This window comes from Salarias fasciatus, chromosome 19 (genome assembly GCF_902148845.1).
Source record: "Salarias fasciatus chromosome 19, fSalaFa1.1, whole genome shotgun sequence".
Lineage (NCBI taxonomy): Eukaryota > Metazoa > Chordata > Actinopteri > Blenniiformes > Blenniidae > Salarias > Salarias fasciatus.
Window position 1 is genome coordinate 22,708,022 of NC_043763.1, and position 27,123 is coordinate 22,735,144.

Genomic DNA, 27,123 nt, shown 5'->3' on the forward strand with positions numbered 1-27,123 from the left:
TATTTAAGCTTTATTTCACTTTGACAGAACATTTTCAACTTGTAAAAAAATACAAATATTAGAAAAAAAAAAAAAAAAAAAAGTCTGAAAAGGCTCCGTTCAAGTGTCCAAGTCACACAACATCTTTTTAGAGTGTTTCTTTATTCCTAAGTACATAAAACATTTTCCTGAAACGAAAAACTAACTGAAACTTTATTTGGATGTTGACGGTTTTCCTAAATCACACTTTCAGTAACTTTGTAGTTATTTTCCAGAGTAAAGCTGAAATATTAGCAAATAACAAACAGGTTTGTTTTTCAACAATTTCCTATTTATTATTTCCTTATTCTGTTCAGATCAACTGTTCAAATTTACCCTGGAAGTTTCTCAGTTTACAGCTGTGACAGAAAAACAAAAAAAGGCAAGGACAAAATAAATAAACCTCTCAGGAATCTTTTTACATTCCCAAAACATCTGCAAAACTTCTGATTGGTTCACAGAACTAAAGATCAGAACCAATGGGACACCAACGCTGGCGTGCCGTGGACCAATGAGGTCCAGAGGCTGCTGTGACATCATCAGTCAGGGGGTGGGGTTTCCTCTCAGTCCCAAGGGGACCAGCCTTGGCATGGGCCTCCAGGCCACGCCCCCCTCCCGCCGTCCTCCTCCATCATCACAGCCGGGGGAGTCCGGCAGTTTGGCCCCGCCCACTTTCATCTGCAGCAGGGGCGGCGGAGAAAGGACACCAACTTTAGTGTTCCCAATATGTGTGTGCGCGTTGAGCCCCGCCTTGTCCATCTCTGTGGCGACAGGACTGCCACAGTCCTGCTGCAGGACGTCAGGGTTGCGGGTGTGTTCTTGTTCTTTAGCTCCGCCCACCTCAGGGCCATGATCAGCGGGCGCTGGCACGGTAACAGTCTGCTGGTTAAGGAAGACGAGTTCGTTGAGGAGAGACGTCAAGCTCTCACCATCGGGGCCCTCCGATGTCCCCTGAGGGCCCGCCAACCCCCCCTGGGGAACGCCTACAGGGACCCCTGACCCCCCCTGAGGGTCCCCGGCTCTGCTTTCTGCCGAATACCCAGCATGCTTTTGGAACGAGGGACATCCGACTGCAGACATCTGCTCCGAGACTTTGACGGGAGGAGGAGCAGGAGGAGGCTGCTGCTGAGGTCGAAGGTCGTTTGTGTTTGTTGCTGTAAAGAGACACAAATATCAAACAGTCACGACACTGGAGGCCACTGTGGTTACTGTACGCCTGCATGAGGATGTGCAGCTGCCGTTTCAGAGAAGTTGGCATTTCCCATGTTTCAACGGAGATGGAGTAACCAGAGCACAGTAGTCATGTAAATGAGACAGCCAAAATTGGAATGAACATTTAGTGTTTCCACTTTGTAGACGTGTAAATGGGGCCTTGGTTCCCGTCTCACCTGCTTGGATGTGGGGAATTGTAGTGAGACGCAGATCCTGATTGGCCAGGTTCGGGAGCTTCAGGGTGACTGCGGCCACGCCTACAAACACAGCAGGTCAGTGTTGCTCGAGCAGGAAAAGCCCGGTGAAGCAGGCGGAACTCGTGGGTCAGTTGGTACCTTTGGCCTGAGTCGATCCGAGAGCCAGGACCGGTTGCCCTGGAAACGCTGTCTGAAGCGAAGAGAGGACATCCGTAGGAACCAGGAAGGACGTTGGTTCACCTGAAAATCAAACAAGAAGCCTTGACTTCTGACAACAGAACGTAACTAATAAGTTAAGAAGTTGAAGTTAGTTCGGCAGAAGAGACTCATACCCTCGGTAGGCAGGTGTGGAATCGGACGCTTGCTGCGGGAAAGGATGTTGGGAATGGTGCGCTGACGCACACTCTGCACAAGTGCATTGTGGGACAGGGTGGGGTGCTTCGGAGGCGGGACCACTGTGGGAGTGGGCGGGGCAGAGGCAGCAGGGGGAGGAGCTTGTGGAGTGGGTTGAGGCTGATTTGACCTCTTGGTGTCGTCGTCATGCGTCGTGCCTCGGGCTGGAGGGTGAGAGGTCGTGCCCCCTGCCGACTGCTGATTGGTTGTTTTCTGTCTCTCCTGTGGGAACATTTCCATCAGCTCGCGTTTCGTAGGGACTGTCTAGATGTGTGATTGTTTTGTGACGCTGCTCACGTGTCGAGTTTCAGCAATGCGGCGCTCCTCGTCAGACGAGATCACGATCGGCTCCTCGACCAGCTGCCCCACCCCTGTCAGAGATTTAGACCCTGTTTACACAACGTCTCACGTGACAGTACATTGTTGCGTTTTAGTTTCAGAAAAGTTTCATGTTTACACAGCAAAAACATTGAAAACGATAACAGCACACAGAAATGGGAAGAAACACACAAAAAGAATGCAGTTAGCATGCCAGGCCAGGAGTTCCCACTGTTGGTTGTTTTGGGAATGAAACACATGAGAACAATACGCCATTAACAATAAGAATGGCAAATGGAAAGATGAGTTGGATTGCTATTCTGCGTGACTCAACACCAAATCTACCAAGCATGCGGAGTAGTGGTGTTTTCAAAAAGTTACATTTTCCCCATTTCCACAGAGAGTATTTTCAAAAATGTCAACCTTGGGAACTGTCATCACCACTGCTGTCCAATGAATGGACCCAATAAAATTCAAGAAAAGTTTTGCATTTTCAGGCAGAGAACGTCGTACCAACAGGGCCGAAAGTTATTTTCAATTCTCTCACCTGAAATTGACTCCAGCAAGTTCTTCTGCCTTTTCAACAGCCTCCTCTTCTGCACCAGCAGCTCCTTCTCCACCTTCTGCAGCTTCTTGATCTCCTGCTCTGCCTGGAAGCCACAGAACCACTCAGCACGTTACTTAACAATCAAACAAACAAACAAACACACACACACAAACACAAACACACACCTTGCGCAGCGTGGCAACCTTCGACGCTCCCTGAGACTTCATCCCCACACGAAACCTCAGACGCTCAAACAGCCTGAGCAGCTCATGGCGGCGTTTCTTCTCCAGCAGGTTGTGATTGGCACGCTGCCAAAACACACAGTGGGGCAGAAAGATAAATCAAACAAATCCCGATCTCGAATCAGACAGGTGTTCTCATTTCTACACGCTACGATTCTGAAGCATTTTTATATTACAGGCTGCAATCACAAATAAATGTCACATTTTTCCTCCAAAACGTATCGATGCAGCCAACTCAGTTTGATACTCTACTTAACATTAGAATGGTTTTTTAATATTGCTGTTAAAGTGGAAAATGCGAATCAGCTGCGTGCTGGTCAGAGGAGAGTGGGCGTGTGGTCTGCGCGGGGGTGGGGTGGGAGAAGAGTGGTGGGGAGGAGTTCAACTTTTGTGACGTACGGAAGTTTGAAAAGTTTCAAACGAGCTGTTTTCTACACGAAGGGAGGGGCTGCTGTAGAGAGCAGCAGACTGAAAGAGATTACTCAGACATGCGTGGATGAAGGCAAATAACATTTGGGGGTGGTTTTAAGGGGAAATCAACTTTGTGGCATGCTTAAAACCTTAAAAAAGTGGTTTTAGCATGATATAGCTTCTTTAAATACAGTTATGTTATTGTTATAGATTCAAACAAAGGTGCTTCAACCAGGAAGAAAAATAAAAGTGCTCAGAATTACTGCAATAAACAGAAAAAAGAGTGAGCAACAACAAACATAAATATTACTGGGACAGGGAATTGAAATAACTTCTATACACTCACCTTTTCAATAGTAATAGCTTTAACTTTTAAACTGCAACAGTTTTTCTTATAGATTCAAACAAAGGTGTTTCAACCAGGAAGAAAAATAAAAGTTCTCAGAATTACTAATGTGAAGTACAGAATTACTTAAGGTTGTAGTGATTATGGTGACACTGCAGTGAATCCCTGTACGGTTGTTTTTTTGTTTTTTTTGGGCAGCACTACCTCAGCTCATAGAAATCAATTTTGCCTCTGATGCTTGATAGACAGATACTTTTAATAAAAATGAGCTTGTAGCATATAGTCCACCTCACAACGATGGGATGGAGGCGCCTTTTGTATGTTACTGACGTTTTGTTAAAGAGTTATTGAGACCGAAAGTCCGCATTTGTCAATATGCTGCTAACTTTACTGGACTGTTCAGTGAATGTTAGACCTAATTCGTGGCTACGAATTAGTATTTCGTGCACACGATTTATTATTTCGTGGCCACAAATTCGCTTGTGGAAGCTTGTTCAGTCGTGTTTACATCATGAGTACTTATTTTGGAGCTCAAACTTACCGCGGTGGAGCTTAGCTTGTAGCCTGAGCTGAGGACGGCCAGCTGTGGTGTGTGTGCCGAGTACGTGATCACTCTTCGTAGCCAATGTCTCGCGGCGCTTTCTGTTCGGCTTGAATCGGCGGCGCCGTGAACAGCAATTAGCGATTGTAAAACGCACACTATAATGCACTATATCGAAAATGTATTTAAAACTCATATCACCGTAATTGAATAAAAATATACCACGGTATATATTGATATCGAAATTTTGTCCAGCGCTACATTTTTACTTAGAAAGTTCTGTTAGATCACAGAAGTTCTAGTCACTTGATGTCAGTGATTTTCTCACCCCTTTTAACTCCACGTTCAGTCTATGCTCCTTCTGCTCCAGTGTCTCCTCCTCTGAGTCCTCTGTGTCCTCCTCCGTGTCCTCCTCCTCTGTGTCGTCCTCTGTGCTGTCCTCTGTGTCGTCCTCTTCCTCATCCTGTGTCTTCGCCTTCTGACGCTCCTGCTCCTTCCAGTCCTCTTCCACCTTGCTGTCGGGCCCTGATGAGTTGTCCTTCTCGCTGCTATGAGCCAGCTCCACTTCCACTTGGGGTATATCCATGGTAACCATCTGCTGCACGTCGTCCACTTGATCCAGCTCAAGGGTGTGATCCAGCACGGCGGGAGGGGGAGGAGACTGGGGAAGGGGCAGGTGACATGTCTCTATGGACGGAGGCTTCTGCTGGTGTGATATCACCGTTGCGACTCCTGGCTCCACCTCCTGACCTGCGACAGGTGTGAGGGAGCAGTCGGCAGGCGGGGCAGCTAGGACGAGCGGTGCTTCCGTGCTGGGCGGTTGAGACAGAAGGTTGACAACAGGAGCACTACTTTTGGAACTGCCAGGGAAGCTGGTCAGACTGTTAGTGGCAGTGAAGGAGGGGTAGACGGGCCCCACGGGGGTCAGCTGGGAATTTATGTTGAGAAACGTGACGAGCGGAGGCTGAGAGGCAGCAGGCCCTGAGGAAGGACAACACATTAGCCCCCGATGCACACTGGATGCGGTCCGGCTGCGGTCCGGCTCCGGTCCGGTTCCGGAGCCTCTGCGGAGCTCCGGTCTCTTTCCGCAAAGATCCTATTTTTCCGCATGCCGGAGCCCTACCGCGTCAATTCAGACAGAAGCAAGTCGGGTGCCCGGAAGGAAACGCGATACGTGTTCCAAAATAAGTCACTTCAAAATAAAATCTGTCGTGTTTTTGCCTTAATATTCTATTTTTTTACTTCTTCTGGTAGAATACAGAACAAACAACGTCATGTAGTCGTTATACGCATTAGAAGAATGAACGGATTTTGCATTTCGTCACTGCTGAGAAGCCAAATGACAACAAAATGGCTCAAAACAGCTCTGTGACCGGAGCAGCTCCGTGTTGCCAGATTGGGCGGGTTTGTTCCAAATCAAGCGTCTTTTTTGAACACGTTGGACAGGTTGATGAAATGATTATGTGTTTATGACGTGTTTTTTATCATAAAAATACGGTTTTGACGTGCATTTTCATCCGAGACGGCGGTTTGGGCTGCTTTCTATTGAGTAAAGCGGGTTTCAAATTGTCTACGGGGGATAACGACAGATCTGGCAACCTCCTCCAGCTTGACTGCGGAGACACCGCAGGCGGTGTGAACCACAGTGCTCCGGTGTACCGGGCCGGAGACGGACCGGAGCCGTTCCGCAGCCAGACCGCATCCAGTGTGCATGAGGGGTTACTTCACTTGTCAACAGTTAAAGCAACGGGGAACTGCAATCAATTCATACAATTATGGTCTCAAGTGCTAACAAATTTCAAATGGACTGTGTTTCCAAATGTTTGTACAAACACAAATTTTATTGTTTTAAAAATCTTTGAAAAACTCTGGCTTTTTTTCCCTTCATATTGCGACCACCACCCCATGTGGACTTGACCCAAGACTAACTGTTGTGATCAGTGCGACCTTTTATCTGGTAACTGTTACTTACTGATAAACTGGGTGCTTGTGTTGGGCGTGAAGGGTCTCAGATTGTTGACAAGGACTTGGACCAGTTTGCCGTCCGTCCTGCGGACTGTTGGAACTGGCTGGAGGAAGAGCTTCTGACCAGCGGGGGGTGGGGTCACAAACCAGGGCGTCACTGGATGCCGCTGGACCTGAATGTTCAGCTTCTGTGGGGCTTCAGGTGCTGGTGCCTGAGGGGGCAGAGGGGCTCTGAAGGACGTCTGGGGGGGCGGTTGGGCCAGAATGAACGGGGAGATGAGGCCAGATTCGGGGGGGGGAGCTGTGTGTCCAGAGCTCTGAGGGTTGGAGGAGGATGAGGTCGAAGGTGCTGGCAGGCGTCGGCCAGGTCCAACACGTCCTGTCAGGTAAGCAGCAAGCCGATTGGCTGGATGCAGTGCTCCCATCATCCCCAGCTGGATCTTAGCCAGAGGGTAGAGCTTCCCGTTCACCTGTCAGACATTCAGACCACAATCAGCATCAAGACAACCCTCACAAGCACGCACCCCCACAACCAGATTAGGATTTCCTACCTGAACCAGCTGGTTGCTTCCTCCCGGTTGCTTCCGGTTGGCTGAGAGGAGCCCAGCGGGCGATATTCCCGAGAGGAAAGGAAGAGCCAAGTCTCCCACTATCCCCTGATCAAACTCTGTCCCATCAGGTACTTCCTCCTCCTTGTCCTCCTCCTCCCCCTCTAGGTCTGCCTCTTCCAATGCCCGCTGCCAGTCCTCCAGAGCCGTCTCATCATCCTGCTCTGGAGACTTTGCTCCCTGGCTCGTTTGTGCCACATCAGCCTGAAAGACACAAAATTCACAACTCAGCAGATCTGCCCACGGTGAACACTGACTCATGCATATGTAAAAAAAAAATTACTTCAATCTATATTCACACATTAGGATTCTGTGTCTCACCTGCTCAAGAGCTGCTGGCCTCGTCCTCTGGACTCCAGGACCACCTGCAAGTTCTGCTCCTGCAGGAGTCTGTGGGACCTTGTTGCCATCAATGGGTCTGGAGATGTGCACTTTATAGTGGGTGCAAGGCTCAGAGCCATCCTCCACAATGGGGCCCGATGGGCGGATGAGGTAATTCTTTATCCAGAAGGGCCGGTCCAGCTGGTCCCGAGCCATGGCTTCACACAGCCGCTTCAACACATAGCTGCGCTCACCGTTGCCCCACCGACAGTCGGCCATGACGGAGAGACGTTTGGATGGTTTTGGAGTGTCTTCAGCTGGGAGGCTGTTGCAGGGCTTGGAGAAAGGGCAAGGGCAATCGAGGGGCTCCTTCAGTTGTTTCCTCTTCTTCTTCTTCATGCATTCAGGCTGTTGCTTTTTGTCTTTGGTCACCTCCTAGTGGACAGAGATGGAATAGCAGTCAGGGGTGGACCCGTGTTATTGTTGCATTTGCTTAAGAGCTCAGAAGACTTGGATGATGAGCAGTGACAATAAGTGGCCACTTCCAGAACTGTAGCTTCAGTTGAACATATACCATGACATCTTCTCTGCTCAGGGGACTGTTGCAGGGCATGGTGGCAGTGCTGGCAGAGGCCTCCTTCAGCTGTTTCCTCTTCTTCTTCTTCTCCATGCATTCAGACGGTGGCTTTGTGGCTTTGGTCACCACCTAGTGGACAGAGACAGAATAGCAGTCAGAAGAGGACCCGTGTTATTGCTGCATTTGCTTAGGAACTCAGAAGACTTGGATGACAACCAGCAACACCAAGAGCCCGCTGTCAGAACTAGAGATTCATGTGAACATATATGCGACATCTCTGCTCAGGAAGCACAAATTTTCACATTAAAAACTTCTTCATACCTTCAGTTTGCTTTTCTTGGAGTAAACACGAACACGAGCACAGCTGCTGGACTGTACGTTCTGGATCTTTTAAAAGAAAAACATGTCAAAACCTCTTCAAAAGAGCTTTCTGGGTGGAGACTTGTGCTCAGGAGCCTGTATTGGGTGTTACCATGAGGGTGGGCTTGGAGGGTTTGGTGGGTTTGATGGGTTTGATGGGTTTGGTAGGCTTGGTGGGCTTGGTGGGCTTGGTGGCCCCGTGGCTGGAGGAGGACTGGTGGGTGGCGGTGGGCTGGAAGGACTCTAAAGGGATGCGAACCAGCTCTGGATCAGGGTCCTCACTGGCGGCCTTCAACCACAGAGCTTTCACCCGCTCTGCAGGATGGGAGACGCTGTCTGTCTCCTTCAGGACTGTTAAAGGAATACAGGGTCAGGTGGGAACTTATTAGTGAATGTCTCTGAGGAGTTTTGACTCACCATACGCCATCTTCATCCTTCTCCTTCTCTTCTTGCTGGTGGGATGTGATGTTGGGCCGCAATCTGACCCGTCCAGGTTCTTGAGGAGGACGACCTTCTGTTTTAGGCAGCTGCAGCCAAACATGCAGGCGGGCCGCCCGCAGTGCTGCGGCCTGGGACTGGTAAACAGACTACTGCACACGCAGCCCAGCCGGCAAAAATCATTCAGGCAGTGTGCATGACGCCGTCGCTTCACTTGCACTGGGGCCAGAGGGTCTTCACAGACAAAACCCTGAGGGGGGCAGTGATAAGATTGCTTCGTTAACATGTACTGCTCTGTGTTTAATTAGGGTTTACGGTTGGCTGAGAGTTAACAGACAGCAGAAACTCACCGTCAGAGTGAAGAGGGATGTCAGGGCCACGTTGGCCCTCTCCTCAGTGATGCCGTTCCGAGGTTGACCCTCCCACATGACAGCCTCCTCCAGATCCTTCTGCTTCAGCACAGCCCGGGCCATCGGGGGCTTGCCAGCCTTCTTGACGTTGTCATCAGTCTGTGTGCAGTCTGGCCCCAGCTCTGAGTCTGATTCTAGTGGGGCCATGTCCCCCAGGCCAGGTGGTGGAGTGGTGGTTCTGGGTTTGAACCGCCTCTTCTTCTTAGCTGGTTCAGTCTCTGATGTTTTGGCCGTTTGATCAGCAGGTTTCAGTGGTTCAGGCTCGAGTCCAGCTGTAGCTGGTTCAGGTCGTTCTGGACCAGATTCAGATCTGGGTTTGGGTTTGAGGGACTTGGGCTTCCTTTTGCCAACACGAGCCTCAGGGGGGCGGGGTCTCTTGGAGGGGGGGATAAAGCCAGAGATGAGATCCGCGGCAGGGTTGGAGGCATCCTGCTTTTTCAGGACGTGGTCGAGGGTCCGGACGTAGCTACTGCTCTGGGTGGGCAGCTGGTAGACCGGTGGCTCCACCGGTGGCTGTGAGAAGCTGGCAGCGCGCTCGTCGATCAGCCGGCCCTCGTTCTCAAGGTATTCGTCCAGCATGTCACTGCAGAACGCCGAAAGATTCTTCTTCTTCTGTGGCTCCGAGCTGGGACCCACTGCAGGACACAACACACATCAGGTGAACAACCTGGACCCAGGCAAAAACAGACTACCTGAAAAATGATTGAAAGGAGTGTGAAGGTGAACCTTCAGGTGTGCAGGTGGTGGGCGGAGCCTCAGTTGAACTGAATTTTTCCCTCCATCCTTTGATCTGAGTCACATCAGTAGTTTTTCCTGTTCGAGACACAAAAGAAGCTGGAAGAGAGTGAAGAGGACCCATTAATCAAAACTTCATCTCACTTGTGTCTCAAATCTGACAAGACAATCCACCACTAAAAAACAAACCGCCTGTGTACAAGATGTACTGAACCTGATGAATGTAATGACACCCCCTTTTGACAGACTTACCCTCAGAGGGGGGCAGCTCCTGGCTGGCTGGCTCAAGCTGGGCTCCTGGTGGCGGCAGGGGCAGGCGGACCCCCAGGTACTGCAGATCGATGGCCAGCAAAGGATCCAGCAGGTTCATTTTCAGACCGACTGAGTTCGGGGGCAAAGTGAGAGAGTAGGGGTTTTACTGAGGGTCAGGGTTAGGGGTAGAGGTGTGCCACAGGTTCTGGGTGTCGTACCTTCCTGCAGCACGGGGTGGATGACCTGCCGGTGCTTCATCAGTTTCAGGTCTCTAAGCAGATTCTCCTGGAACTGAGCCACAGGCTCATGCAGACTCTCTGCTGAGAAATCAGATGGCTCAGGTCAGAGAAAACATCAAGGTAATACTCAACTGCTCACAGGTGTTCTCCAAATGTGAGGAGCAGAACAGAACTGGTTATGATATGTGAAATGATACAAATGAGTTCCAGACACAAATGTGGCAAGTAGCAATAAGTTTCCAACTCAAATAAAGCTGATGATACCGTTCTCAGGTGTCTCAGCAGTCTGCTGGTCCTCAGGTGCAATCTGAGGCTGAGAGACCGTTTCAACGGAGGAGTCCACGATATGGAGTTTAAGAGCCTCCTGAAAAACAAATATCTGAAACTGAGACATGTTTTCCTCATTGCACACAGAAACAAAAACCATAGACTAAGTGTGACACTGTACCCTGTAATGAACCTGATGTAATGAAAACTACAGCATACAGTGGATATAAAAAGTCTACACAAACATTTTGTACTGTTTATAATTCCATCCACCCTGACCCCAGTTCCAGCCCCAAGGCATGATGCTGCCACCACCATGCTTCACTATAGGTATGGTGTTATTTTGGCAGTGCTGTTTCTGTGCCAAATGTACCTTTTGGAATTATGTCCAAAAAGTGCAACATCGGTTTCATCAGATCATAAGACATTTTCCCACCTGTTTGGGAGATTTCAGATGTCTTTATGCAAAATGAAGCCGGGCTTGCTTGGATGTTTTCCTTTGTAAGATAAGGCTTCCGTCTTGCCACCCTACCCCATAGCCCAGACATATGAAGACGACAGGAGATTGTTGTCACTTGTAGGACACAGCCAGTATTTGCCAGAAATTCCTGCAGCTCCTTCACTGTTGCTGTTGGCCTCTTGGCAGCCTCCCTGACAAGCCATATTTTCTCCACTTGATGATGACGCTCTTAACTGTCTTCCATGGTATGTTTAATCCCTTGGAAATTCTTTTCTAGTCTTCACCTGACTGACATCTTTGTCCGCCATTACTCCGCCAGATGCTTAGCGAGCAACAGCTCAGCAGTATTGAGGATGGATCTTCCAGAAAGTAAGAAAAGACCGGCTTCTAGCGCTGCCACAACTCCAGCACAGCAAAAGAAGCTTAAAGGTTACTCGAGTGCAACTAAAAAACTGCCACAACTCCAGCACAGCAAAAGAAGCTTAAAGGTTACTCGAGTGCAACTAAAAAACTAAAAAAACGAGGAAGGAGTTCCCCTCTTCCGTGGACGTAAGCCACAGGAACGAGTGTTTCACTAAGCTGCAGTTACACCCAAGGCCTGCAGGGGCCGTTGTTTCGCATGAAATGTGCAAACTCCTTAAGGCACCTTAAAGGTGGAGAAAGTTCTGAAAGTATTTGTCTTGCTGTTATTTTTTTACATCATGAAAACCTCTCATTTCAACAGGGGTGTGTAGACTTTTTATATCCACTGTATATAAAAACGTAAAAAAACTACAGTGTTGCCCCCCTGTACACAGTATTGTAAATTTAGCAAGTGTGCACCTTTAAAAATGAAAAAAAGTAGTGCTGGGCAACGATTACATTTCTTCATGGCGATTAATCGCATAATTTTTCTGCCATTAATCGTGATTAATCGCATTATGCACAAAATACAATAATGAATTCAAAGGTACTCTGTAATGATCATCCTGCCCCCAGCCGGGGACAGGGACATTTTTTTTTGCAAGAATCTTAATTTTACAATAATAATTTTACAATTCATCAAATATGATTTATAATAACTTAAAATACCAAGACTTTACCAAGATTGCCACCCCTGACTGACAAACACACACACACACACACACACACACACACACACACACACACACACACCAGCAAGAGCAGAGCAGAAGAAAAACGAAGTTTTTTATGAACGCACACTTCCTCAAACTTCATTCTATTTCTGACCCTCAGACAGAGAAGACAGGAGGAATTCAGTTACGCCGAACTGTGCCTCATTAAGCCAGATTGTATATTGAAGGGAAATTTACTTTATTTTGCGTGTTTTCAGCGCCTGAAGACTGCCCAGCGGGTCGAAACGTTGTGCCGGCAAAAGACGCGATTTAAGTTTCACTTCATTTTTGTCACATTTGCGCTCCTTATTTCAGTTTGTGTGCTACACCAGCCTTTTCCTCGTGATTTTTCTGATAATTTGGCCGAGTTCATTATGGAAAGTAATGAGGAATGGCCCGTGTTTCACCGCAGAAAGCGCTGCAGCTGTGTGTGCTTTTTTGACGCCTGATGAAAATATTTGTCGGCGTTAAGGAAGCAGTGTGTTAACGCGCTAACGCATTAATAACGCGTTAACGTGCCCAGCCCTAGAAAAAGTTATTCAGTAAACATAATCTGTGTGTGGCCAGAACAGGAGGGGTTCACCTCCAGACAGAATCCCAGCTGATCCGGGCTCAGAACCTCTAAATGAGTGCTTAACTCTCCTTTGTTCCTCTACTGCAATCTCCTGAACGGTAACTAACCTCCATGCTTTAAAGTTGTCTCTCCTTCCTGATGTACACCAGACTGCAATGATGAGCACCTCACTGAGCTTTCCTGAGGTTATTTTACGCATGCAAGTTTGCATGTTCGTTTCAAATGTCATGTGTCTCTTAAGTTGCTGTGGTTCTTCAACAATATATCCAGGAGGCAGAGTATTATCCATGGTGGGAGGCAGTAAAGCTTGCTCCTGATACTTGGGTGAGTTATTGCCTCAGATTATATATTTGTATTGACGCACACGCTCAGTCTTTCCACGAAGAAATCCAACATTTTTGATGCCTTCACTGTTTGTTTCACTGGTCACCCATGAGCTACACTGCACATCATTGCCCCCAGAGGTCATTAATGGTGTTAACGGTAAGTCTGTAAATCTGTACCATCTGTAACCATCTGCATATTTAGCATTGAACACGAATAAGCCTTGAGGATACTAAGGATGACATTACCTTTAGATTTCAGTGTGTGAATACAAGGAGACGTACAGGACAGGATTTACCCAACAAAAGCTGAATAACCTGTGTAGAGCAATAGTAACTGCAGGGACCAGCAGCAGTCACACTGAAAGGTTGAGAGATGGCAGGCCTTCTTTAAGTTACTGTCAGAAAACGACCTAACAGACTCATAAAATGTGAACCCTCTGACTCTCAACCAAGTGCGGCCAAAGCTCTTTCAGCTGTAAACAAAGCTAGAGGTTTGTAGGGGTAACATGACTCCTAAAGGCCAGTTCTTTGTTGAATTTTGAATGTCAGTTAATCACAGTGGTGGTTGCTGCCAATGAAAACGGCTCTCAAGATGGAACTGTTCTGAAGCGCTCAGGCTCCACCTGCAATCCACTGAGATGGTAACAAACTCACGCACAAGCAGAGGGACTATAACAAACAAGGTGGCCTCCAGAGTGGCATAACACCCAGTCCATATTCCAGTTTTATAGGCTATATTGGCAATTTTATAATCGAGATTCACCCCTTAATAGCATCCACCTCTTTGTCAATCCCTGTCTTGGACGTTTGAATATTAAAGTATACAGAGTATTGTTCTCTGCAAGAATGTATTCATTAGAAAAACTGTCAAATCTACCACCAGGGCTGGCATGCTATGCTAATTACGTTGTTTTCATTGCTGGTTTCAGAATGTTGTTGTGAAAATGTGAAACTTTTCTGAATCAAAAAAGGAAAAAAAGATAGGTTTTCAGTTGAAACATCATTATGTAAACGAGGCCTGGTTTTGGTGGAGAAGCTCCAGCCAATAACTTTGTGTGCAGCTTGTGTTTTTAAATACTTTCAGATAAAAAAAAAAACTCTTCAACCTGTTTCCCATCTAAAGTTGATCTTCTCATGATCTCAGACAAAGGACTGGTCTATACTCTTACCTTCTTAGAACTCAGTGCTGCATTTGATATTCATCAGAACATCTTACTACAGAGACTGAAACATCGAGACAAAATCTACAGCACTTCACTGGTGTTGATCATATTTATCAGACAGGTTCCACTTCATTCATGCTTTTGATGGCTCTTAAAGCTCAGACTAATGTTAAGCATGAAGTTCTAAAGGGTTCCCTCTTAGGATCTATACTTTCCACATTACACATGCTTCCAGAAGTAATATCAGGAAACATGTATCTAACTTCCACTGCTATGCAGATGGTACACAAATCTATTCAACTATGAAACCAGATGACTCTGATTAAGTTGTCAAACTAAAAGCTTGTCTTAAAGACAAAAATGCTTGGTTAGCTCAAATTTTCTGCTTCTGAACTCAGATAAATAAGTAGTTATTATATTTGACCCAAAACATCTGAGAGTGAACAACCAGGCTCCATCATTTACCATGTCTGACAGTGAAACTGGAAGTTCATGGTTTTCCTGTTGCGATCTTTCTGCAGCAAGCATTCAGAGTTGAATGGAGAATCTCTACTCCGTACTCGAACCAGGGTTTGAATCCCTCCCCACAACCTTTACGTCTATCACATCCTCTTCTTTTGTCCCATCCCCTAACATCATTTCTGACATTTAAGAATCACAGAATAAAGGCTGACATACCTTCGATGTGAATGAGACAAACAGCTGCTCCTCCACCTCCTCCAGGTTGGGCTGCATGCTTTGGTAAGCTGCCTCGTCCACCACCAATTCTGAATCCGTCTTGGTAACTTTTCGGCGCTGGAACTTCTTGCGTTTGCAGGTTTTGCTTGCTGGAGCCGACTCCAACCCTTGGAGAGGCTCTGGGGCAGCTACCACAGGTAACGGCAGGCTAGGAGCTGCCGCTACCTCAGTGTTTGAAAACTCCACCCCGAGTTCATCATTGGAGAAAAACTGCACAAGATCGGTAAGTGAAGGCGTCGGTGAGAGTCCTTCTCCATCCAGAGGGGAGAAGGAGGGTGAGGGCGAGAGCGACAGGTGCAGGGCGAGTGGGGACAACTCTGTGGGGAACGGAAGCGATTGCTCAGTCTCTTGAAATGACGGCGCTGGGTCAGGAGTCAGCATGGTGTTGCTGAGGTTCTGTGGTTCAGGGTGGGGAGAAGTTGATGAAGGCAGCAGAGGTGATGAAGTAGACATTAAATCAACAGTCTGTGTGGGTTGAAATGCTGTGAAAGAGGTGTCTATGTATGTCTGTGGAGGAGGTAACACTGTATGCCACTGAAACACTGAGGAGACTTGTTCCTGCGTGGAGTTCTGAGCCGATCCGACTGTCTGATCTGCTTCAGACGTTGTAGAGTCTAGTTGGAAATCGAGTGAGTCCGGTAGAGAAGGTAGCTGTTCTGGAGAGCTGGCAGGGGACAAAGTCTCAAAGCCGAAAGACGAACAACCTGGATCAGGAAGCAAAGAGTCGGGCTTCAGGCTGCCAGAGTCTGAATGTAGTGTGCAGGAGCGGGCAGGGGTTTGCGCCATGTTGGGAACTGGTAACACTGGGTTGCAAGGTGGGGATGAGGTGGGAAATACAGATGAGGTAGAGCTTGTTGCTGTGCTGCACTTCTGGGCACAACAAGAAGAATCTGATTCAGGAAACACTGTATTATCAGAGAGTGCCAGATCGAGACCCGACCGATCAGGGACTGAGACCAGGCCACTGTCAGATTTTAACTGGACTGAATCTGAAGCAGTCGAATGGTTGCAAGGTACAGGACTTGTTTCATCAGTTAGTGTAGTATTAACCCGCCCCCGGTCTGAGCTAAAACCTTCACAAGATTCTCTGGAGTCCACGATGCCCGAGTCTGAAGTCTCACCTTTGAGATCATTTGAAGGATCCATAGCAGCATTGGTGAGGTCAGACGGCAGACAAGCCGAGCCTTCAGGAGACGTTAGTGGTTCATGTTCAGAAGGAAGTACAGAGGGAGAAGATTCTTGTTTGCTCTTCTTGGATTTGGTGGAATGCTGTTTGAGAAAGAGAGCAAGTGCGGGCAGGGGCAAACGAGGTGGACGTTTGTGCTGCCTCATCATCGCTTCCGATGATACATCTGATTTACTTTTGTGGTCTAAGTCCTTAGAGGAGGTCTGAACACCTGTTGGCGCATCAGGGAAAGAACTGTTCGTCTTGATACTGTCCTTACAGTTCAATACATTCATGGAGCGTTCCTCTTCTGTACTTTTTATTGTTGGTTCAATATTTTTTACTTTTTTTGCAAATGTTTTAGTGTGCAAACTCTCCTTCTGACCATTGCCCGGTACTCTGCCTCTCAGACCGGTGGTCTTAGTGCTGGATTGCTCCAATCGTACAGAGGAGCCATGGTTGAGGCTAAGCTGGTCCGAGTCACATCGATGGAGTGAAACGTGAGCATCACGGATCAGTTCAGAAAACAACTTCTGGCCCGGATGTGAAACATTGCTGTGGGAGAACACACAAGCACTGGAGTTAGCATCGTTTTACAATTAAGTGCAAAATATTTGACCACTCCAGGGAACAAAGCCAAAAAATGTCAAAAAGAACGAAAAAGAAAAAGAAAAGTGGACACAGATTGTACAATATTTCAAGAAAGTTTTCATTTGAGGTGTTGATAAGACTTTGAGGATTGCCAAAGAGCTTGTAGAGTGGGTTCCTGTGACACACACAATAACAGCGGACGACATTTTCATTGCTGTTGTTGGTGCTCTAGATCGGAATAGATTGGGCTCATACTGTCAGTGGCTTCTGGTGGCATACCATCAGTGCTCGGAGAAAGAGCATTTGTTGTGAAAACATTCTGAGAGAAAGCACAGGCCTCAAATGGAAAAACATGATTTTGGGACATTTCAATGTACTTTGCACCAAGAGGGATTGTGTTTGCCTCGTAAACCAGCCCCACCCACTCCTCATCCGCGTTTGGATTTTGGAGATGGGCTCAGTCTGGGTAGGAGCCCACAGAAGGGGATTTCACTCGGTCATGAAACGGCCGAGCCAATCAGCATTGCCGCTTTTTGTTTTCAAATTTTTTGGGTGAATTCCGGTGGCTAAACCAGAAGTGACACGATCACTGCGCGTAGCGGAGATTACGGACTTTAACTTAAACCATCGTTTGAAAGCTGCAATAAGTAAAGTTATAGCCCAAATACCAAGCATTACAACAATCAAGCAAGAGCAAGAGTCTGCGCCTGGTGAGTTTCTTACAGGAAAAGACGTTTTTGCATGTCTTTGCGTGTAGAGAAGCTAGAGCTAATGAGCTAAAGCTAACCCTTAGAGAAGCGAACGCATTTTGATGACGTATTTGTTTTGAAGCGCTGATTGGCTGAAGTGCGCTGTCAATCAAAGGAGTAACCGACACCCCCTGCAAGAGGTTTCTATGGGCTCCTATCCAGACTAAGCGCAAGTCCAAATCCAAATGTGGATGAGGAGTGGGCAGGGCTGGTTTACAAGGCTAGGATTGTACTGCAAATCGCTAAAATTTGATCAAGTCACGGAATCTAGTTGTTCCAAAGTATGGCGCGTGTCACAGGGCTGAATCGCCATCAGTTTGACAACACACTCCAATTACCATTATTGTTATTATTAATTATTGATGAAGAAAAAGGTGAACAGTAGAATACATTAATAACAAACAAAACTATTTCAATGGTACAAAAAAGACGCAACAGTGTTATGACAGCATGCATGCGTTCAAGATGAAGCCGACTCAAGTGGTGTCAAGTGGTGACCTTGCAACAACGCCCTTGTTGAAAAGATGTGCTTGCAACTGGTTTATAACTCAGCAAAATGAGAAAGAACTTCCAAATGAATTTTCAGTTTTCTACTCAACATTCAGTGTCAGTGGCCCAGTTTACATGCGTGGTTTTTTTTTTTTTATCAGATTGAAAACAATCGTATTAAACGCATTTGCGATCCACGTTCAATCCTTGTTTACAAGGGCCCCGGCTAAAGTGGATTATACGGTGTCCTTCCAGATGGACGACATATCTGTTACATGCACATCCTCCGGCAGGCTGTTCCACAGGCAGGGGCCATAGTGGCGAAAGGCCGCCTCACCACGGGTCTTGGGTCTAGCTTTTGGGACGCACAGTAAGCTGCCGCTAGAGGCCCTGAGGGCCCGCGAGGGTCGATATTGTAAAAACGGATCAACTAAATAAGAAGGCGCAGGGCCGTTAAGACATTTAAAAACTATTAAGAGAACTTTAAATGAGCCAATCAATGTAATTTTTGATTTTTTGGAATGAAGCATTGTATGGAGGAAATACAATTGATATAAATATACATAATAAATATGTAAAACAACAACAAAACAAATGCTTGAGCTGCAATTTTCTACTTCTACAGAAAATTGAAAATATCACTTAGACCATAATATCTGCGCCATAGATGATTTTAACACATAGCAACACTGAATGGTGATATTTCTCTTAGGCCCAATCCCAATTCTCTGCTTAATCCTCACTCCTCAACCTTGATCCTCAATCTCAAATTAAGTGCCTCCTAAAAACAAGTGTTAAGGAATGTAATGTCACTTGGAAATGGGACAACCCTTAAAGACAGTTACGTCCTTGAACCACAGGGGGCAGCACTGCGCAAGAGGGTAGAAGAAAGCCAGAAGTGCAGCGTTTCCTGCAGGAAAAAAGTTTGGCCAGGGGGGAGCACGCGCAGCGGGGAGTTTTTGGAAGGTCGGGAGGGTGCTAGCGGCTAGTGCGACGCTTCTTTGGACCGTCCGAAGGAGAGAGAGAGAGCGCACACGCGTAGACCGCTGTTTTTTGGGGGGGGTTTTTTCCCTCTCTGTTGTCAGGGTGCTGCAGAATTTAGCGGGTGGTGGTGGTGGTGGGGGGGGGCTGGCAGCAGTAATAATTTTGGTCAATGATCAATAACAACGCCCTTTATAACTGTAAGTAATGTGCCCTGCTTTAGAAATGTTTAACATTTTGCATGTGTGACCTTGTTAATAAATGCATTCAAATGAGTTTTCTTGATTTCTTTCTAATAGCCTTTGTAAATATTATCTGTGATAGAAAGTTAATACAATTACTCCCAAAGTAATATACACAATTTTATATTAATAAAATAACAACAAAACGAACTATTTAACAAGCATTCTGGGTTATCCTTAACTCCAAGGTAGGTCTCGTAGAATCTCAAAATTAAGGGAGATAACGTCCCTTAGTCTCGCTCCTTTCCTCAACTTGTTTAGGAATGGGACAACACTTAACTTCACGGGAGCGTGCATTTTTGAGGAATGAGGAGTAAGATTGAGGATTAAGCAGAGAATTGGGATTCGCCCTTCGACTCCAGCAGCACTTTGAGGAACCTGGGAGTGATTTTTGACTGTAATGTATCATTTGACTACCACAGGACTGCTTTCTGTCACCTGTAATGTCTTTAAAATCTGGAATGTATTGGCTCAGAATTATGCTGAACTTAATCTATATATCTGTTCACTCCAGACTATTTTACTAAATCTAAATGCTGCAGTGACAGTATTGAACCTGCAGGAGAGATCAGATCATTCTGATATAAGCTTCTCTTAATTGGTTTCCTGACAAATCAAGAAGACAAGTATGAACCTCTTAGATTGCGGGCCTGTTGGTCACAGGTTTGAGACCCTTGCATCGCGATGTGGTGCCACTAAACATTGGGTTTTTGCTAAACTGAAATTGAGTCCAACACACTGACGTAAAGCTGATGCAACCAACAGAGTAAGAGGAGCAGGTGACTACTCCTGGTCTTGTGGAGGTTTCACTGCACGTGAAACAAATAGTGAGGAAGCCTTCGGTTGTACAGAAGCCTCAAGACATTCCAGAACCCAACATTTTCAAAGAATTTGGTGGAATTGTGGCTTTGCTGACATTTGGGCCAAAGAAACTGAAGATCTCTTACCCTGAACATTCGTCGGGGACCCTGGGAGCAGGTTGGTCTCTGCTAGCGACGGTTTGTCTCAGGAGATCTTCTGGTGGTGAACATTTTGACTCCAAGGCTTTGGTGCTTTTGAGTTTATGGTTTGCCAGCAAAGACTTCAAGCTTTTTTTGATGGGATGCCCCTCATTGTCTGAACTGAGTCCATCTTTGTTTGACTCTCTGATGGACTTTGCTTTCACTTTCTGTTCCAGTTGTGTGGGGCTGGTGTCCTTCAGTCCTTTAAAGAATGGGTTGCAATCAACTTTGAGTTGAGCAAACTGAGCATTCTGGTACGCCAAAACTGCCATGAACTCTGTCTGAGGGAATGTGAATGTGACCACATCGGAACCATGTAAGTCTTTTGTAGTTTTTTCTGTCACCACGTGCAGCCGTGGTAAGTAGCGATGCATTGGGCGCAGGATAATGTTACCTTTCTGTTCTGACAGGCTGTTCGTGAGCTTCAGTCTGAAAAAGGACACTGGATTCTGCATCCAATGCTGACCCAAGGCTGGGGAATCTGGATGGGCAAACGGTTCACTTTTTATATGAATTTCTGCTTCTCCTACAGCCTGCCAGCTCTTCCCCGTCCACCTGTATCGATTGTCATCCGAAGGCTGGATGTCCAAGATCAGAGAATATTTCTGTGTTGGTTTCAGACCTGAGATGCGGAAGCGGCAATATGGAAACATCCGGCTGCCTTCCTTGGTTAAAATCATCTCAGTGTCACATCTGTAGAACTCGTTCCACATGACGTTGTTGTCCAGAGTCACTCTTATGTTGCTACAGGTCATGTCCGCGGAGAGGTTGTCAGCCTGAAAACTCGGACTGACAAAATGTTGAAGTTGACCATCCGGCCTACAGATGGCCTCTTTGGACAGACTCATATTACTACAAGAATCTGACTCTTTGCCGGTCACTTGAAGGTTTCGTTCCATCCCGCCTTCCTTTGCCTTCCATGTCCGTGTTTGACCGCCTGTGGGCGAATGGTTGGCCACGGGAGTGGTGGTCCGGTCATGCTGGAGCACCATTCTTTTCTGCTTCTTCTTGGAAGCCATGAAAAGGTCCCGGGAGGATCCCGTTCTTCAAACATCTGCACAGCAGCTCAAGTAGGCATCCTGAAAACAAGAAACACGAAGCATCGTCAGCAGCTACATGAAACACTTCTGCAGATTCATCAAACTCAGGAAGAGAACCACTGAAGCTGCAGGTGAAATGAGTCTCATGTTAGCTGCTATGAAGTCTTACATTGTGGTTGCTGAGGTTATTGTCGTAATATATTTGTCATTTGTCCATTTTGTTTGGTTTTTTTTCTTGGTTTCTTTCTCATATTAAAACTCTTACTATTTGTCTCTCAACTGAATTCATTGGCAAACTTGAAAATTTCTGATCTAAAAGTGACATGGATAATGAATGTTGTTTCTTTTCAGATGATGCTGCTGAATCTCCATCATGATGCTGGCACAATGTGTGTTAGAATTCTGCTGGCTTCTTAAAATCAGTGATCCCAAGTTTAGTTTAGTTTAGTTTATTGATTTATTTGACAGGGACCATGTACAAATACATTGATCTTTCAATAGAAAAGATGCTTTGTAACAGATTTAGCAAATGCTAATTTTCATCTGCAGTCCCACACTATGTATTTGTTAAGAATAAGGCTGTCGCGGTTAAGAAATTCCCCGTGTGGTGGTTTAGGATGGCTCAATAGCACAGTGTGCGGTAATCTTGCACCACCCTTCTTAAGGCCTCAGTATGCTCCCCCGTTGCCGCCACGGCGTTCCTACGCCGGCAACCCTACGCCGCTACTGAACATATCTTGCTTCTGCGTCAAGGGAACACCCTCCTCTGCCAAGCCGCTAGCAGTCACAACAATGCGGCTTCCGTAACTCCGGCTTTACCTAGACATAGATCTATAGACATAGATTTCTAGACGTATGTATCTAGACACGCGTGCATTTACCGAACATATATCTGCATATATGACATATCTGGCGACACCGGGCTGTGGTGGAGGAGTGGTGTGAGCGGACCATGATGAAATATTGGTGAAACTAATGAGCTTTTGGACGATTAAAGCCGTTTCAGGAGCGGCTATACACATAGCCTCGTCTGCTAACAGTTCAATTTTGGATCTAAATTTCTCCCGAAGCACTGTTCGGAGCAGAAAAGCATTCCGGGTGAGTTCTACTTTATTCTATAAACAACGCGAAAGCGGACCAATCACAGCCCTCGACGTTCACGTCACCACGCGTCACCTCGACGCGAAGTCACTTTTTTCGGGAGGCGCACGTCAAGCCCCGGCGTAGCCCGTCGTAGGGCTACGACGTATGCGTCGTAGGAACGCCGTCGCGGCGACGTGGGAGCATACTGAGGCCTTTACTCTTTTTTTTTAAACAATGTATTTGGAAATCACGTCTTCCATCTCTGCCGCCACATCGGGGCAATACTGTGACGTTTTTATTTCCTGCCGCCTCCCTTCTGTTTTCCTCAAGTGAGCGTGTTCGGGTGTTTTCACAGAAGCTGTCAGTCATAAACAGGTGATGAATTTCACCTGCAGCAGTGAACGATCTGAATGCTTCCACCTGTTCATCAGCTTATGTCACCTGGCTGGTGACACCGCTCATCGCTGGACCGTTCTACGCCGCCCTCAGAAGACTGCTCCATCTATGCCAGCCAAATTATCAACCAGCTGCCTCGAGAGGCCCCGTTTTCACCTGCCATTAAATGTCTTGGGCGATCTGAGCACAAGTGACGAGCCCTAAAGACAAGTGGGAACAGGCACCCATGCATATTCACTCAAACCTAATGGCTATTTTGGCGTTGTTACAAATCCGAAATAGATTCACTGCGGAAAATTACATCATGCACAGGAGCTACGAACATAGATATGTAGCCACAGACATGTATACGGCTACTAGCATTACCCCCATGATTCAGAAAATCAATATGTCTGTACTATCCTTTTCTTTTTCTGTCCCCTCACCCCAACCGGTACAGCAGAAAGCCTCCACCTCTGAACCTGGTTCTGAAAAGGTTTCTTCCTTTAGAAGGGAAGTTTTTTTCTTTCCACAGTTGCTTATGCTTACTCATATGGAACTCTTGGGTTTTCTCTGTAAATGTACCTGGAAATGACTGTGTTGTAATTGGTGCTATATAGATAAAGCTGAATTGTAATTAATGACTGAATTTCCACCGGACCTAGAGCTCCACAGCGGAGGCTTGCCATCCCCACCAGATGCATATGGTGTTCAGACTGCAAGGGGGAAATTTTATTTTTGGAGGCTCAACATCCAGTTGTGCCTTTATGAGTCCATCATCTTTCATCCAATCCCTGTATTGTTGGCTGCCTTATGCAGAGAAAATAGAGCTGCTGTCGGATCACTTGCGACTCTGTTGCAGCTGTGGGGTGAGTCAAACCACAAATAAATTGCTGAGTGTATCATCACAACCCTACCCAACCACTTCCTGAGGTAGTCTGGCACTAGGACTACAAGTAACGATTATTTCACTAATCAATTAATCTGTTGGTTATTGTTCCGGTTATTCGATGAATCGTTTGGTTTTTTTAATCAAACACTTTTCTTTGGCCTTTACTTTAGTCAGTTATGAAGGACATTTTTGAAGAAGAAGAAAAACACAAGACCATTGTGCATTTTATAGCATTTCATTTAATTAATTTCTATAAATCACAGCTCAAAGGAACACAGTGAGTTTAATTAATGCTTAATGAGTGACAGTTGGATATGTGGATGTTGTTTGCTGGTCACATGTCATTTTGTGGAATCAGTGTTAAAGTTTTCTGTGGATGACTTTTCTCTCTTAATGTATAGCTTTTCTCTTGTTCTTTGCCTCCGCCATCTTGCTGAAATCTTTGACTGTGCTGCAATGCAACAGCCAGCTTTTGACTGTAGACTCCTTCTCCTGCTGTGCTGCTAGATGACAGCCACAGGTGGCTCATTACTGCCACACTGTGGTAGCTGTTAGGACAGATTGATTGAAATTTTACAATAAAAAAACATCACTTAAGCTAAAAATGGTCATGACCAAAATATTGATTACTAAACTAGACATTTTTTTAATAATAGATTCAAGTTTATTATCTTGATTAGTTGTTTCAGTCCTATCTGGCACGCATATCAGCTGAGCTCATATGTTTGGTAGAAGAAACCATAAAAAAGGGGTCTTGAATGTGCTTGGGGACAGCTGCATAGCCAGAAAACATACATATACACAGTGGAACTCCAAGTAAATTTCTAAGGTGGTCCAAGTAAATTTCTAAGGTGAGGCGCTTAATTCTTAAACTTCAGCCAATATTCTGAGTGCTAAATTACAGTGCATTTATAAACCAGGTTGCAATGGATGGTATCAAATTCCCCCTGAGCAGCAGTCAAACAGCACTTGTTGGTTTATTATGTCATTCATTTATAATGTAACTTGGTGAAAGTGCTGCTAAAACCTGCCTTGCCTTCCTGCTTGCTCTTTCATTTCAGATTATTTATAGAAAATGATGCACACACGGTTGTGATTGGGAGAGGTAATGTAATCCATCACTCATCGTGGTGAGCTTCGCCATCGGAGCACCAATGCAGCTCCACAAGCCTTGTGATCCTTTCATTATTGTATCAGCTTGATTTCTGCACCTGAGCCTCAGATTTGCGCCCCTTGAACTCATTCAACATGAATTATGGAGAGGTCAGGTCATGTGCAGTGGTGACGGTGGACCACAATGCACTGCAACGGGTTTCCTAACGGTTTTTTTTTATTCATTTTTGAAGTTAATGCAACAGCCTTAGTTATGGAAAAAAATATATATTATTTTTACGATTGAACAATCTAAGAGAAATACAATGGGGTTTTTTTTCAGAAAATGTTAAGTCACATGGGTATGATGTGAAAATGATAGACATTGGTGTGGCTCATGCTACACATAAATGCCGTGGTTTGCATGTGACCAATAGTTGATACTTTGCTTTTGTAAAAGAACCATCCATGCATGCACACTACACACTATAAAGTTAACATTCACACACCATATGTCATACCCCCACAGGTACATTCATCTGCAGGTAAGAATTATGTTTGCATGAATGCAGATGATACTGTAATAAATGTAACTGAATGTACATTTTGATGAAGAAAAACTGTTTCTAAATAACGACCAACATTCTGAATACTCCTTTGATACTGTAGTAACCCACTCACAGGTGCATAACTACTGACTGTAATCATAATGCTGATGAACACTGCGGTTTGTTTCGAAAAACTGTTGACATGTAGTCAGAAAACACAGCATTTCAAAAACATTGTACTCTGTGTTTAAAAGTGCTGCTTTCAGTGATTCCAACATTGATACAATGCATACAAAGTTGTAGAGCCATTTCTTGCTTTCTTTCCCTCTTCGTCTCTCTCTCCCTCATCTAGCAAGAAAACAATCCTTGTTCATTCCTTTTATCACTAATATATAAGACTGGCAATTGGAACAACCCCAAGACACAAAACATGCCACACCGCAGCAGCCATGTTGGATCCTGGAGGCCTCAGGACAAAAACAAAGCGGGCAGAGGGCGTTCACAACTTCCACTTTGCAACAGCTAAAACTACTCAAATTTCAGTGAACCGATGCCTGGAAAAGGACACTACCCATTGACAGTGCACAACTCGGATCAGTAGTTTAGGTTGTGAGGCTGTTAACCACTGAAACTGCTCGCTATTGCTACTGCAAAGATCTGGGACAGATTGGAATGTGACGTCCACCTACTTGAGTGACTTGAGAGGGGGTTAGCTGATTGGTCAAAAGAGAAGAATCAGCGCAATACTTCAAGCACGCACTACAGTTTACTCTGAAATAGCATGCACGGGTTCACTACAGATGGTACTAGCAAACTGCCGCAATGCCGATGTTCAGTGGAATAACACGCGAAAGACAACCAACCTGTTCCCGTTTAAACTGTTTTGGTTGCCAAACATGCTAGCATTAGCAGACCAGCAACTCATTTTCTGTTAAAATAAGACAAAGGTCACAGTTAACTAGTGGGCTAACTAGCTAGCTAATTGACTTATTTGACTAGCAGTGTTCTGAATTCCAAAACTAAACCAGTACCTCGATGAGTAAGCCGCCAATAACTAGCGGCTGATAGCTGCAGCTACTGAAGCTGCTAACTAGTGGACCACACGTGGGTTAGCTTGTCCTGTTAACTAACCTGTCTATATGTCCAAATGGTTCTCTGTGTTGGACCTCCTGCATTAGGTTTACCTGCCTGTGCACACACAGCTCCAGCTAACAGCAGGCCCAAGCCTTGGCCCGTCCACCCAGCACCGAGCCGAGCCGAGCTGCCACGTGCCGCCGGTACCGCCTCACCTCCTTCCCACCCGAACTGTCGACGTCTCAGGCGGTTCGGTGCCACGTGGTTCTGCGTACCTCTTGCCGATCGTACCGTCGAAGCGACGGTGGGCTTTTTTTTCCCTAACTGCACGCGGAGCCGTGCTCCATCACGTCCCCGCCGGCGTCATCGCTGTCGTCACCACCTCCGGATACTGCGCAGCCTCGGTCCGCCATCTTAGCTGCCGCCACCTGGTTCAAACGAAGGTTCGGACCCGGGAGCGGAGCTCCACTCCGCCGCGGTGCGGTAATTCGGCCGCCCATCGGAGGACCGACCACCGGAGTCGCCGTGAAACACGAGACGTGTCCGTTTTCTCTCCTCGGACCCAACTCGGCTTTAGTTCCGGACGGGTGTACGTCCCGTTTGACACGCGGGGATCTCCACCGGTTCTGGGTCCGCTTCACGATGCTCCAGCGGACTGATCTCTATGGTTAAACCCGGTCGGGAAAACGAGGCGAACGGGGTCAGGCCGTGCTGGACCACGTGGGAATTTTCCTCATGTGAACGGGTCCCGCCTCCGACTTTTCTCGATAGTGGGTCCGTGTTGACGGTCCCGGCCGCCGCCATGTTCTCAGGAACCGTTCAGCCATATTGTGGAGAGCGGTGCGGGTTCGAGTCCCGGCGGAACCACGAACCGGCGGTTCTGAACGGACTGAGGCATCTCGACCAGAACCGGGTTCAGTCTTAGTTTGAGCTGGTTCGGACCGTAGGAACAATGTGTATGTATGTCACTGTATGTCTGCTGCGTTTTGTGTGTGTGTGTGTGTGTGTGTGTGTGTGTGTGTGTGTGT

The 27,123-nt window shown here is 46.5% G+C and overlaps 1 protein-coding gene across 4 annotated transcripts; it reads right to left on the reverse strand.

Moving 5' to 3' along the window:
* On the reverse strand, positions 1–26,534 carry mgaa (MAX dimerization protein MGA a). 4 transcript variants are annotated; one of them, XM_030116267.1, is made up of 23 exons: positions 26,371–26,534; positions 19,938–21,070; positions 14,714–16,493; positions 10,395–10,494; positions 10,110–10,211; positions 9,892–10,020; positions 9,631–9,738; positions 8,845–9,539; positions 8,474–8,744; positions 8,169–8,407; positions 8,018–8,083; positions 7,694–7,825; positions 7,120–7,554; positions 6,742–7,002; positions 6,198–6,660; positions 4,554–5,206; positions 2,871–2,993; positions 2,686–2,788; positions 2,118–2,191; positions 1,760–2,042; positions 1,566–1,667; positions 1,407–1,487; positions 1–1,172 (listed from the first exon to the last, which is right to left on the reverse strand). In XM_030116267.1, the coding sequence occupies exons 2-23, from the start codon at positions 21,008–21,010 to the stop codon at positions 562–564; spliced, it is 7,884 nt and encodes a 2,627-aa protein (XP_029972127.1). In that variant the 5' UTR covers positions 21,011–21,070; positions 26,371–26,534; the 3' UTR covers positions 1–561. The 4 variants fall into 4 exon arrangements, with proteins under 4 accessions (XP_029972127.1, XP_029972126.1, XP_029972128.1 ...); XM_030116266.1 differs by having other exon boundaries at positions 26,311–26,534; XM_030116268.1 differs by having other exon boundaries at positions 10,110–10,208; positions 26,206–26,534.
* Between the last annotated feature and the right edge of the window lie 589 nt (positions 26,535–27,123).